This window comes from Colossoma macropomum, unplaced genomic scaffold, assembly GCF_904425465.1.
Source record: "Colossoma macropomum unplaced genomic scaffold, Colossoma_macropomum, whole genome shotgun sequence".
Lineage (NCBI taxonomy): Eukaryota > Metazoa > Chordata > Actinopteri > Characiformes > Serrasalmidae > Colossoma > Colossoma macropomum.
The window spans coordinates 1,948,819-1,964,070 of record NW_023495565.1 but is presented as its reverse complement, the minus strand read 5'-3'; the positions used below and the strand labels follow the sequence as shown (position 1 = coordinate 1,964,070).

Genomic DNA, 15,252 nt, shown 5'->3' with positions numbered 1-15,252 from the left:
TAGAAATAAATTCCATCAAAATTTATGAAAATCTATTTATTAAGCAGAGCTCAATTTGTGAAGATTTTCACAAATGGGGCTAGATATATTTGACTGCTCCATACAACCCAATCCCACTGGACCGTGACACCTAACTCCATTAAACTTCATATAACTTAATAAGCTGACAAAGAGGCTCAGATCAGCCAAGTTGATCAGAACAGGCCAGTATTTTATTACTGTGCCACTGTTTGGCCAGCTAACCAAAATACCCTGTTTTTACACATGATAATGGAAATAGAGCTGAATAAAAACTCAAATATGACATGTTTGTTTAAGATTTCAGAAATCACGTAATGTCTAAAACAAGTAAATTTGCAAGGTTTTTGCTATAGTTTAGGCATGAAATTAAATTGCGAAGTCAGATAGCCCTATTTCTCACTGTGATGCAAAGACTTACTCATGAATGACTGATAGATAAAAACTATAACATGTTTTATCAGTCTGGCTTATCCTCTATGTCAGCTTTTTAAGTTATATTAGGTTTAATACAGTAAACCATCACGGTCCAGCAGGGTAGAGCTGTATGGAGCAATCAAATATTCCGAGCTCCTTTTGTGAAATTTTTCACAAATCAAGCTCTGCTAAATAGATGTCATTTGTGTCAAAAATAACATGTCAAAGTAAAAAAAAAGGCTAATATTTCACCTACTTTCACTTTTCTCACTCACAGTCTACACAGGCCACAGATGGACAAAATCAGGACTGTGAAACTGAAAGTAAAATCTCATATATTTTTACCTACTAAAAATGGTACAGTTAAATGGCACACTTGCGCAATTAATAAAATAATATAATTGTAGTCAATGTCACTGGATATCATGGCAGTGTAAGCAGGACCACCGCCAGGGATTTTGGGGCCCATGAAAAGATATCACATTGGGCCCTACCACCACAGGCCATGCCAATGTGGTGGCAACAGCACATCTAACTTGGCCACTTAGTTGATAGCCAGCTGGCTATTTTAAACAATAGCTAGAAGCTTCAAAATTACCTAACATTAGCATGATACACCAAAAGCTGTAAAAGCTGTAGTAACCTAAAATCACAAATGCGATACAAGAGTTTGTAAAACTCAATGTGTTTGAATTCTTATCACTGAAATGTTTTTTCATAATAATAAAAAGGTTTTGCCAATTAACACGTTATTCAACACAGTGCTGCTCGCTTCCTTCTTCAGTTAGGGGTAGGGATGATTCATTGATAGCGCTGTTGAGCCTAAAGGTTCATCTGGCACCGGGCAGCTCACACAAACCTCTCTTTGTGAAAAATTAGGTGGCATTCTATTCCTTTCTTTTCCAGATTTTTCATAGAGCAGCTGAGACATTACGCTCCACCAGTACCCCTCACTTGCAGTTCACTGGTACCAAGTACCGTTTGTGCCTGGTTTAAACCAAACCATTTCATGTAAATCTAGGGGGCAGGGGGGAAAAATTGACATAATGTCCTAATAGTTTTTAGGGCCCCTTTCATTCACAGGCCCTTGAAATCATCTTAACACCCCCAACACCCCCCATATGGTACTCCCTGAGTGTGAGATTGTGCAAGGATGTGTAAATGGTTGTATTGCACTGTTTGTGATCCAGAACTAATTATCCAACACCAGTGCCTGACCTCACTTATGTTATCAAATCCTCAGTTTTGTCAAAACATCAGCAAGTAGTGTAAACCCTTCCCAGAAGAACAGAGGCTGTTAAAGTACTAATTACTGAATGAGCTGGCATCTACAAATTTTGGGCATGCCAAAAGTGTGCTTTGTATACTTTGTCCAAAAATAATTCAAAGATATGAATAATGATGGATGATAATGTGTGGGGAGCATAGTAGCGAGAATGCATATTTATGTTTTTTTCTTCTTACCTCTATTCTACACAGTTGTTAGGGATTCCCACCCATGTGTTACGGGAGGGTTTAACTCACAGAAAGATTGAAGCCAAAGCAGAGGAGGTATGATCAGTTTCAGCATCTCATTTTATTTAATTTACAATTCCGTAAAAAAAGTGCTACGCCAACTTATAAGTAGCACAGTGTGGATGCACAAAAACATTTTTTGCCTTAGAATGAAATTACAAGATACTTAGTTTCTGAGAACATTAAAGAAGTCCTAACATTTAGCTAGTCTGTAGTTCAACAATTATAAATAATTTAAAGGAGACTTCCACAATATTGGAAAAAACACATTTTCTTTTTTCTTTTGAAAGCTCATGCGATGTACAGTTTTAAGATATCAGCTTGTCATCACCCCTATGCAAGAATGAGGTGTGTTAGAGCAGAATCTACAGTCAGATCCATAAATATTTTAAAGTCAAAAGTTATTATTTTAGCTGCATACCGAAACATATTGAAGTTAAAAATAAATAATTTCAGCTTTAAATTGAGGTTATTTACAACCCCATTTCCAAAAAAGTTGGGACGCTGTGCAGAATGCAAATAAAAATAGTGTGCAATGATATGCAAATCATGTAAACCATGTTTTTAAAGGAAAAAATACAAAGATAACATATCAAATATTGACACTGAGAAATTTTATTGGTTTTGGAAAAATATATGCCCATTTTGAATTTGATGCCAACAACACGTTCCAACAAAGTTCGGACGTGGGCATGTTTACCACTGTGTTTCATCACCTCTTCTTTTAACAACACTCTGTAAGCGTTTGGGAACTGATGAGGACCAGTTGCTGTAGTTTTGAAAGAGAAACGTTTCCCATTCTTGCTTAACATAGGATTTCAGCAGCTCAACAATTTGTCATATTTTTAATTTTATAATGTGCCAAATGTCATAATGTGTTTTTAGTGGGTGACAGATCTGGACTGCAGGCAGGCCTGTTTAGCACCCAGACTCTTCTAATATGAAGCAATGCTGTTGTAATACATGCAGAATGTGGTTTGACATTGTCTTGCTGAAATAAGAAAGGCCTTCCCTGAAAAAGACATTATCTGGATGGCAGCTTATCTTGCCAAAACATGTATATCTTTTGAACTGTGCACTGATAACAAGCTGGGTGGTCTTTAGCCCGAAGGACACAGCGTCCATGATTTCCAAAAAGAATTTCAAATGTTGATTCGTCAGACCGCAGGACACTTTTCCGCTTCCCCTCAGTCTATTTTAAATGAGCTCAGGCCCAGAGAAGGTGGCAGCATTCCTGAATCCTGTTTATATATGCTTTCTTCTTTGCGTTTAAGTTTTAACTTGCATTTGTGGATGCAGCGCCGCACTGTTTAAACAGACAGTGTTTTTCAGAAGTTTTTCTGAGCCCATGCAGTGATGTCCACTACAGAATCATGTCTGTTTTTAATGCAGTGCCGCCTGAAGGCCCAAAGAACACGGCCAGCAAATACTGGTTTTTGGCCTTGTCCCTTGCATACAGAGTTTTCTCCATATTCTCTGAATCTTTTAATGTTATTATGTACCATAGATGATGAAAAGCAAATGTTCTTTGCTATTTTATGTTGAGAAACGTTATCCTTGAATTGTTGCACTATTTGATCGTGCAGGCGTTCACAGAGTGGTGAACCCCTCCCCATCTTTACTTCTGAAAGACTCAGTCTCTCTCGGATGCTCATTTTATACCCAATCATATTATTGACCTGTTGCCAATTAACTACCAGGTGTTTTTTAAGCATTACATAACTTTACCAGCCTTTTGTTGCCCCCGTCCCAACTTTTTTGGAACGTATTGCTGGCATCAAATTCAAAATGCGCATATATTTTTCAAAAAACAATACAATTTCTCAGTTTCAACATTGATATGTTGTCTTTGAAGCATTATCAATGAAATATAGGGTTTAAATGATTTGCAAATCATTACATTTTGTTTTTATTTACAGTTTTCAGTGTTGTAGATAGAACAAGTAAAACAAGAAAACAAGATTCATTACTTATAAAAATGGTATTTTAACCTACATCATGTAACTTGTGACCCAATTCTGTGTGGACTGGATATTCAGTACATTTCAATGGTCCAACTTTTATGTAGTACCATTAAAAGGACATTTTAGTTTATGTGGGAAATGATTTCAAAATGGTTCAGCCTGTCTCATTTCTGCCACTCGGTGGAGCTATAGGTCCAGGTTTAAAATATTAATTTAAGGTTATAATTTCATGATTATATATAGTAAAAATAATGGGTTTGGGCTGTACAGTCTTATTAAGGCAAACCAAGATGATTAATGATCCTTTGTAGTAGATATGAGTTTTAGTAGTTTTACTTTCTTATTCCAGAGAGTTTTCAGATTGCTCTATCCACAGGAAGTAATGTGCATTCATGAGGCCCTTGCAAAGCTCAGCTCAGGGATAACCCCCCACCAGATATGGATAGATGTAAAGTAGTTGTAAAGTACATTTTTGTGTTGCTATAATCCCAGTTTTAGTCCATCCATTAGCTCTGGAGGTGTGGGTTACAAATAAACCAGTCCTTTAGAATTAACCCAGGTGCTGTATTCACTGTAATGTTAATGTGTCCAATTAATTCTGAACCCCTGAAAATGGTTGTAATTCCTACATCATTCACCCATTTTGGATGTAAATATTCTGAAAGTAAACCTGAAGGCCTGCACTTTAGTCATTATTTAATTTTAATTTCAATATGCTGTAGTAGACAGGTAAAATAACAGTACCTTTGTTGACATACAAATATTTATGCATTTGACTGTATGCAATAATTGGGGCCTAAGGACAGAGGTTTTACACTTTAATGGCATATTTTCTGAAGGTGCTTATGTTTTCAATTCTCTCTTAAATTAATTATAATCAGGTCCTAAGTCCCTTCACTGTTGATCATGCAAAATATGCCAGAGATGCACTAGCCAAAGCCATCTATGGACGCACTTTCACATGGCTCATCAACAAGACCAATGAGTCATTATCAAACAAGGCAAGTTTCTCTGATCGATCTTCAATCAACATTAACATAATAAAATTTTCTATATGGAAAGAATCATATAGTGAAAAAAACAAATGCTCTCCAAATTTGTGATTGCAGGACTCAACCAGGAAGACAGTTATTGGCCTCCTTGACATCTATGGATTTGAAGTGTTCGATGTGAACAGGTATTTTTTACCTAAACCGATGCTTCACAGAGTGACAAATTTAATAAATGTAAAATATGTCTCACAGAAAGCTCTGAAAAGAGGGCTAATTGAGTCTGAAAACAGGATAACAGCATAAGAAACATCTTTACATTAGAATCTCAGATCACAGACACAAGGCTAAAGAAATGGTACATCCTTTTTTTTAAATATTATATCCTCTGGTTTTTAAAAGAAATTTGAAAAATCAGATCAGCAAAATAAAATACCTGAAGCACATTACAATTGATGAAGAAATAAATAAATCTAAAGATAAACTTGAAGTTTAAGGGGTTCTGTAGCACAGCCTATGCAACCCTGAGTAAAGCAAGGGCAGTTGAGGCAGGAGTAACCAGGTCAGGAAGGATTTTCTTATTTTTCACAACACAAAGAAGACAAAGACGAAATCAAAAGTCAGCCTCACTTCAGTGGGTTCAAAGTTTCCAGTCCTTTTTTTCTCAAGTTTTTTCCGTTCATCAGTCCTTTATGTTGCTGCTGCTCATCCCTCTCTTCTCTCTCTCTGTTCCCTCTCTGCTCCTTTTTAAAGGTGCCTACGCTGCTTAAGCCTAGCCAGGATCAGCTGGCTCTCATTTAGGCAGTGTGAGCACCTGAACCAAGAGGGAAAGAGAGCTCATTGCTCCACCTCCCTGTCATCGTCCCTGCCCTGTGGTGTGTCCACCAGGATGAGTCATAGGCTGTGTTTGAAATAACATACTGTGTGCTGTATACTGCATACTGCATAAGTATATACTGTATACTGCATACTGCTCTCAGTAGTACACTTTACAGTATCCAGCACATGACAAACACTGTGTCCCATACTACAAGAAAGGGCCAACTAACATCCGGGGCTGAGCCAATTGGACCCTCCCAAGACTCACTGTTGCTAGCTGCTTTTCAATGTGTACATTTAGATTTTAGTTGAGAGATGTGCCTGTGTGAATTTTAAAATACATCCCATACCATGACAGAGGGCAGGACGTTGTATTCTATCTGCTTTCAAAGTTATAAATAAACTTCATAAAAAATCAGCTTTGGGTTCAACTGTGTGGTAAACCTGTGTGGTTTCCAAACACACCACTTTCTACTGTTTGAGAGCCATTTCACTTTCATTGCACTCATAATTTGGTAATTTGGTCTGACAGTATGTATACAATTTAGCTCCACACAGGAATCTAAAAAAAAGGCAATGCTGAGTGGATTGTTTAGCTGAGTTAGTTTTATCCACTTTATGTAGAATGTTAACCTTTAAATAGACAAAGTAAGCAAACTCACTTCAAGACCAGCAGAGAAAGCTGGTGTGGCTTCACTGTGCCACTGAGTGCAGCAGCATTTGGTCAAATTTCTTTCATTTAGCCATTTTAATGTATAGATGAAAGGCTAAATCCAGGGCTATTATAAATTTCCAGGCAGTTATATCAGTGGTTACATACTCCTGGAATCGCTGTGTTGCATTTTGGGATGCAGTATATCACAGAGATAGCTCTGGCAGTATATTGGAAAAATCTGCCATAGCAGTACGTCATCCGTGTATCTTTGGTGTACTGTAGAAATTCATGTTGGTCGTAATGCATACTACTAGAATCAATACACTAGCAGAATGTAGAAGGCTATTTCAAACATAGCCACAGGAGGCGGGCCTTGGGAAGCGGGGCTCGAGACTCTTGTGCCTGTTGTCGTTCTCCCGCTCTTTTTTGCAGCTGTCAATCGCTGCCTTTGTCAGCTTGTGAAACTCTGGCACCACCCTCCCACCCTCTCTCATGGCTGTTGTCAGTGCCTGTGGGTCAGGCAACTGACACAGGTTCATTTGCAAAAGTTTTATATACAAGATTTTTACTTGAACTCTGAAGACATAAGTTTGAACTTCTTAACCATTTTGTTATGTTGTGGCCTGATTTGCAAATTACTTTGTAATGGTTTTCTGTCCATTCAGTTTTGAGCAGTTCTGCATAAATTACTGCAATGAGAAACTCCAACAGCTTTTTATCCAGCTCACCATCAAATCTGAGCAAGAAGAGTACGAGATGGAGGGCATAGAGGTGATTAAATATACCTGAACTTTTAGCAAAACTTTGTCTTCAGGTGACTATGGAGTTTCTTTACTTAACATATTCATTTCTCTGAATTTCTAGTACAATACTATAATTATGAGAAATTCAGCCAGATGCAGTGTTCCATTTTCTTGTCAGAACTTGTGGTGTTTTTTCTGTTTCTGTCTCACTCAAATCGGTTTGGAACAGTGGGAACCAGTGCCATACTTCAACAACAAGATAATTTGTGACATGGTGGAGGAGAAACATAGAGGCATTATTTCAGTGCTGGTGAGAAAGCCAGATGGGCATTGTAAAATTTGCTGTTCAGTGTCTGCATCTATTATACCCCATTATAGCTCAAGGGACATTCTCTGTTTGGATGTCATATGTCTGGTTTGCTATACTTCCACCAATGCAGGATGAAGAGTGCTTGCGTCCAGGCAAAGCCACCGATTTCACATTCCTGGAGAAGCTAGAAGAGAAGTTGGCTGGACATCCACATTTTGTCACGTGAGTCGTCTGAATACAATGTGCTTCTTTCGTTAAATGAATATTTGGTGATTTTTTTTGCTTACTTCAAATGTAGTCAATCAGCCAATATATATTTGGTGTCTGAAGTTTGCTTCTTCAGTTTTTGTGCTGCAGGACTAATAGGGATATGATGATTCAAAGTATTCAAATTTTACACAATATGTTGGTGTCTTGATTTAATACTTTTTTGAAACACACTAAACATTAATCAAATCAAAATTAATCAAATTTAATATGGTGAGAGAAAAACAATCATCGCAGGCTAACAAATACAGCACCAAATTTTAGCATTTTACTTCAAGTTCTACTGACTGAGAGAGAATTGTGTATACAGGTGAGTAGACATGCCATTGCATCTATAAACCAAAGCACTAGCCTTGAACTAATATGTTAGCCTGAGCGAGCACGCTACCCACAAGCTAATAGTGTTTGCAAAACCTGGAAAAGGGGTCCTGCAGCCATTTTGTTGACATTCTGTCAACATAATGTCTATGAGCAGTCAATGCCATTTATGGCTTCCAAAGCAAGATATCAAGAAGAAGTCTGTTCATGCTGAGGTGTTGATCCATACCAAATCAACAAGTTATCTTTGAGTTCCAATTATGCTTTATTGCCTGTGATAATGAATCCAGACATCTATAATTACCCTGTGAACACTGCATCAGCATGCAACAAATCACTACAATCATATAATTAACATTATGCAGTCTGTAGAAGGATCAGCAATATTCTGTCTTTTGTACTATCAACTACAACTGTCAAACATACTGTTTTACATGTCTATGTTTGATGGGGTTATTTAGTGTTAACTGGACATTAGCTTGAGCTAAAGTGAACTCTCTAATGTTCTAGCATTAACTGCATTCATTGTCTAATGTCAAATGTTAATCATGAGCCATTTTCAACACTTGAAATAATAAATCAAATCAAAACTACAGAATTTATCCATCACCTCACTGTCTACTTGTGACCGACTGACGAGAGCAAACTTTGGTTTTTTTCCCATTTATTCTTGCTATCCAAAGATTTATCCTTCACTTCAGCTCTCCGTTCACTTTTCCCTGAAGCCAGGCATACACTGTGCGATTTTAGAAATCTTGTTCTTTGGTGACAGTTCACACTGTACGTTTGAATCGCCCCTTGTGTATGGCCAAAGCCTGCGATTTATATGCTCACACTGTGCGAAAACACCCCGTCCAACTGATATGACGCAACATGAGTGCACACACTGCACGTGAAACACAGTCCCTACAGACAGCTCTGTCTACAATAAATCTGTTTCATTCAAAACACTGTGCCTTCAATGTCCTGATCAAAACACTGGCTGAATTTCAGATTGCTCCATGCTCTCTACATAGTGCACCACATATTAAAATAGTTGCTCCTGCACCCATAAAGTCCACAAGATGTCTAATAAATAACCTTCTGAGATTCAGCCATGTGTGCACAGTTCCATACTGGACAAACAGTGCACTATTTTGGTGTAGAAGCCAGGTTCAGCCATTAACAAACCGCTACAACAGCTTTGCTTTGGCTAGCAGGAGTTATGCACGCAAACTTTACTTTCACCTGCTACTACAAATTATGTATAAACCAGAGTAAAACATGAAGATTGATGTGTCTATCCACAACAATCCCTTAAACCATCTTCAAACTCACAACAGTAAAGGCACTCTTACCAACCGGGAACACAAAACTACTCTTGGTAGCAGTTAGAGCAGACTATACATTTCGTATCATGTCTTGCAACGTGGTTACATTTTTAAAGTTGATTCTCATGTGATCATGAAACCATATACTTTTTAACCAAAGTTCACATTGGAAGTGATATAAGTGATAACTGTAGCTGAAGTACCAGAGTGTAATAAACACTGGAGAGCAACTTGTAAAATAAAAATGAATTTACCTATTTCAGGTAACTTCAGGTAAAAAACAACAATTTTGTTAAAAGAGCACTTCCTAGCTGCCAAAGCAGTGTTAGCTCAGTTATTGCAGACAGTCTTCCTCAGTTCGGGTTTCCTGTTTCTGTTGTGTGTCCACAGAAATACTTGAGTTTTAGTCTGGATATGATGCAGGTTCAAAAGTACACAGTTCAAAAGTTTCCTGTGTTTCTTGTGTTTTTCTGGCTTAAATTGTTTTGAACGCACACAGATATTCTCAGAACAAATTACATGTTTTGTCATTAAGTCAAGTTCAGGTCATTTATAGCAGCTGCAACTTTTGAACCCCTCACAAAAAGCCTAGGCTTATTACATACTAAGGCTTATTATTCAGTAACTACAGGGATGTGCAAAGTGGCTGAACTATTCTTAGGTTATATGAGTGTGTAATAAAACTTTGAGCCCACGCTATCCATTTAAGGGGTTAACTGTTACCTCTTTCACAGTATTTAAGTTGTGTGCTTTTCTACATGCACACGTTGTCATATTGACTGACAGAGTGAAAACATTCATTAATTACACAGAAAACATGAATCCTTACTTAAGTCGCAATGCTAACTGAATTGCGATAGATTACAGGTCGTGGCCATGCCCTTGTCATGACGTAATAGTCACACCCCCATGGACTGAAGCAAAATCTTAAGGGGAGGAGTCAAGCTACATAGGTTCTTGAAAAAAAATCTTTACAAGGTTGGAAATTTATTCAAGACTATTTGGAAGTGTGACTGGTGCTGTTTGACTGGTCAAAATCTGAAACATGTTTTTAAACAAGCCTAGAAAAGCCTGGACTGCCATCAGCTGCATAGCATTTGTCACACAAGTGTCTATTATACACAATATATAGTCATGTGCTTAAGTTTGAGCACCTATAGTCAAATTACCTGTTGATAGTGAAAATAACACATCCTCTACTGAGAACAAACTTAAATATGGCATTTTTCTGCAAGTTTTGGCATACAATTTGTATTTATTTACTGACTTTGACATATTGGAAAGAAAATGAAACTTAAAAAATGTGCCATGGCTTTTAAATTCAGCAAATAAACAGTATTTGTACAATTAATGTGCAGAAGTTTGTGTAAAAACACCAGTTATCACCTCTATTCCCAGCTGTGCATACACATATATCAGTTATGTAAGTTTGTTAGCCTGCTGCAGACAAATGCCCTTCTTTGCAGGCACTGCTGTTTCACTTGAAAACACATAACATTAAGGATGAAAAATGTGTTCTGCTTTCCAATTAATGTTGACTTTGAACATTAAACATGAGGAAGTACTGGGAAAGCATGTGTTTTTAATGGAAAAATGTGACCTTTTCACTGGAGAAGCTGAAATTTTACACAAATACCTATCCATATAATCATAATATATCCATATAATCATAATAAGATAACATTTAAAAAAATACATTTTTGAGTTTACATCTCATTGGATGAAACTTGAAGAAAGTATTCAAAGTCTCATGCTATAGCCACTAGACAATTGATAATATTCAGTTGACCTCACAATCGCACTGCCACCATTTTGGTAGGCAAAATCAAGTTCATTCAGCAGTGCTGTGGCAGTTTGTAATGAGATAACAAAGCCATAACTGATCCAGCAATGGCAGTAAAATGCATTTTTTTTGTTTGTTTGTTTTTATTAACACTTTTTAAATCACATTTTTAAAGTGTACACTGTAAAACCTGATAAGGTAAGTTAACTCAAATGGTTTGAGGACTCGGATTGCCTTAAACGGTTTAAGTTAAATAACTAATAATAAATAATTTGACCGTAAATAATTCCTGAACTGAGTATGAACAAAACAATTGTTAATTGTTGTTAACGCTGACGTAAATTGAGTAAACTGTACTAACTCTGATTATTTTGTTGATCTTTAAATGATGGTAAACTACATTATCAATTTCTTATGTACCTCTCTTACAGTACTCTATCTTGCAAAAAGCTGTCAACTTATCTCAAAATACAGAATAAGTTCCTGTAGCATGTAGTCACCACAGGCTTACACTCTGCAAGTGAGAACTCGGTAACTCATCTCCCTCAGTACTGACTTACAGTTAAAACTCAGTAAGAAGAATTGCCAAAGTATGTTTTACCTACAGATGGTAGGGTGGAAAGACACACCCAATATGCAAATCTGCCCAATATGCAAATATATTTCCTCCAAGAGCCAACAGGAATTAAGCGGGTTTTACTCAAGAAGGTTGCACTGACTACACATTTATCAAGTAAAACTGAGAAGTCTAAACTAAATTGCAATAAGTTGATTTAACTTAAAAGCTCTGAATCATCCAAATAAAGTTATTTATGATAAAACATTTACACTCCAACAGCCGCTGAATCAACTTTCAATCAATGTTTTGACTAAAAACATTAGAAGATATTCCACTTGTGCTGAGGCGTCCAGCTACTCCTGATTATCAAGGCTATTTCATATGCTTGACAACCATCACTTTTAAAGTAGGTGATTCTAAACAGGCTAAACCTAGGACTGATACACGGAGTAAATAGTCTGTCACTCATTACATGTGTGCATATATAGTTAGAAGAGGTGAAAACAACGCAGGCACAAAAACATTTTCAACAATCTTTAAAACAGCCCCTTACTGGGAGGTCTGTACTTGCGTGTGAAGTCAACTTTAATAAAAAAAGTGAATATAATACATTTAAATAAAAGTACCTTAGCTTAAAATATGCTAAAAAGATCTTACTCAACATGACGAAGTTACTATCTCAACAATTCATTTTTGAGTTAGTTTGAATTTTTCAAATTAAGTTACCTCAACTTTTTGTAGTATTTAAGTTGTGTTAACTTAATTCTTTCTGTAAGATGTGCAGTTACGTTTTACAGTGTATTGCCCCAATTTCATTTGATTTGTTGTTGTAGAATGCTAAAATCTAAAGGGCTGAGATTTGCTTGTGCTATTATCCCAGCATCCCAAACCATACTAGTCCACTTCATACTGTGCAAAAAATAGCACATATACGGTTAGAAGTGCACTCATTAGTGTAGTAGGTAAAGTACAGAAGTGTGTATGGTTTGGGATGCATGGTGTATAAGCTACCTGGATAATCTTTGCCTCTCTAAAAGGACTCTGCCAGTGACCTCTGTGTCTGTGCCCGGGGTCTAGGTCTGTCTGAGAGATTTCCTTCCTCCTCTCTTCGTTTCTTTTGCAGCTCAGAGTTCTATTTTTTGTGATTAATCGGGGCAACTTTCAATATTCGTTCTACATTTAAGGCACCTCAGTGTAATTGCAACATCATTTAAATGAGAAGCTGGTGAATACGAAGCTGACTTCAGCTTTATATGTATGAGTTTATTAGTTAAGAGCTTTGGCAGCTTTGGTAGCCACTTTTATTAGTTTAGTAAAATCTTACACACTGGAATTTTCTGAACCTTGGGGAAATGCAGGTTATATGGATCCAGTCCACCGCTAATCTTCTCCTTGTATAGTTGGTACAGGAGACTACGTCTAAAGCATCCACATATCTTTTTTTCTTTTTCGTGGTCATTCTGTTCTATTTTGCTTGATTTTTATTCCCTTACAGGGTTGTAGCTGCAGTAACAGCTTTGAGATGAGCTCCATTAGAGCACAGTCATAGCTGCAGCTTGCCTACCAACATGGTGATGTGGTCTTCTTAATGACGCAGTTGAATACTGTGAATATAATCAGTGCTATAGAATTTTCGTTTCCCTTCCTCACATAAGGGTATCATCCTGAACGAAAATTCAATATTTTTTTCATCTGCAGGCACAAGCTGGCTGACCAAAAGACACGTAAGAACCTGGACCGAGGGGACTTCCGCCTGCTCCACTACGCTGGAGAGGTGACCTATAGTGTGACCGGTAAGAGAAAAACTGCTGCTTCTTTCTTTTCCTTTGTCATTACCTGTATATCATCAGACGATAAACAGGTAGAGACAAATGAAAAGAAAAAAGCAGCAGACAGACATAAAACTGAAATACACTGAATCATTTTTTAGGTTCTATCTACATGAATCACGATGTAAATTAAAATGTGCCAAACTAGGTAGTAATGAATATTTTTTCACATATTATGCAACGTTTCATTGAATTTTGGAAGCAGGCTATTTAATTGAACATAATATACTGTGCTCATTTATCTTAGACACATCTACAATTTTCTTAAAAGTTTTTATAGGTATTATGTTAAATATTTGCACAGGACTAGCAAACCAGAATTGTTTCATACATTTATCTGCAACCAAATTAGTTTTATATTATTGAAAATGTCAATTTTGAACTTTAGAATGTTAAGTGTGATATTCCTTGAGCTTCTTTAACAACTTTCTTTTCTCAGGATTTCTTGACAAGAATAATGATTTCCTGTACAGGAACATCAAAGATGTGAGTGCCCAAGCTATATCGTTTCCAGTGTTAATAAGCAGTTCATCTGGCAACGATTCATATCTTAGGCTATTTGCTGTTCCAAAACTGTGCATTTTCATTTATCATCTGAAACCTCAATGCATAATTTGGACTGGAACGCTCCTGATGTGTCTTATTCAGGTTATGCGGCAGTCTCAAAATCCCATAATACAGCAGTGTTTCCCCACCACAGAGCCGGACAGCAAGAAAAGGCCTGAAACGGTAAAAAAATAAGACAAAAAATTAAAATTGATAGACTGTACAAGTTTTGTCAGATTGATTTTAATCAAGCTGGCCAAACCCCCTTACAAAACAGTTACTTTGAGCCTACAGAGAGTACACTGCCTGTCATAAGTTTGGGGATATAAAGCTTTTTGAAATAATTTTAATAACTGTTTTTTTTTTTGTCAGTTTGTCTGTAACATATAAAAAGTTGTTTTAGATTTCAGAGTTGAACTATCCATTAGCAGGGTAACTTCTTAACAAAAGGCCAACAGACAGAGTCAAAAACAGATTCAAAGTAGGTATCAACCCAAAACGTCATTATCAAGAAAGAGATGCAAAAAAAACACAGTCAAAAAAAAACAGAGTAGGCAAGGCATGCCAAAAGGTCAAAACTAGGAGCAAGTATAGCCGTTTGGGAGGAAAACACAAGGACAAGGATAAACATGTTACAGGACGGCGGGGAGGCAGACCCAAGTGCAGAAATGGAAAACAGAGAGAAAGAGGGATAAATGAGTTTATCGGGGCACTGGACTGTGAGTTTGAAACACACGGATGAGGTGACCCAAAGCCAGGCTCGAACCTGTGGGGTTTCTGCTGTGCCACTAAGGAGCACAGGCGACTACAGGCAAAACACCTCAAGGAAAGGGGAAAAAAGAGGCGGGAAAACGGCGAACGGCAGACTTTTCTTTTCTTTTCTTTTCTTTTTTAACACTAAGTACCGTACCGGTCACCCCTCTACAAAGGTGTGACAAACGCCACTGTTTGCCACGGCCTTAAGTAGAGGAGTCCACAGGTGTGTTGCATTGGGCCTAATTAGGGCCCAATTCTGGAATTGGAGTTCCCTGAAGTTATGGCCCCGTGCCACCGTCACCCTCTGCTAGCAGCTGGCGGCGCAGGCTGGACACCATGCCGCCATCACCCTCTGCTGGCAGCAGAAGGGGCCGGCTGGACACCCTGCCACCGTTGCCCTCTGCTGGCAGCAGACAGGGCCAGCTGAACCCTTACAGGACCCCCCCTTTTAGGG

General features: G+C 37.6%; 1 protein-coding gene across 1 annotated transcript in view; it reads left to right on the top strand.

The window, feature by feature from the left end:
* myo1hb (myosin IHb) overlaps window positions 1-15,252 on the top strand; it is an 87,221-nt gene that overhangs the window by 35,647 nt on the left and 36,322 nt on the right. Inside the window, exons 9-17 of the mRNA XM_036562949.1 lie at window positions 1,915-1,986; window positions 4,796-4,915; window positions 5,024-5,091; window positions 7,043-7,148; window positions 7,350-7,430; window positions 7,561-7,652; window positions 13,366-13,460; window positions 13,936-13,982; window positions 14,145-14,225. Of these exons, the coding sequence (XP_036418842.1) occupies window positions 1,915-1,986; window positions 4,796-4,915; window positions 5,024-5,091; window positions 7,043-7,148; window positions 7,350-7,430; window positions 7,561-7,652; window positions 13,366-13,460; window positions 13,936-13,982; window positions 14,145-14,225 (762 nt within the window). The remainder of the gene's footprint in view (window positions 1-1,914; window positions 1,987-4,795; window positions 4,916-5,023; window positions 5,092-7,042; window positions 7,149-7,349; window positions 7,431-7,560; window positions 7,653-13,365; window positions 13,461-13,935; window positions 13,983-14,144; window positions 14,226-15,252) is intronic.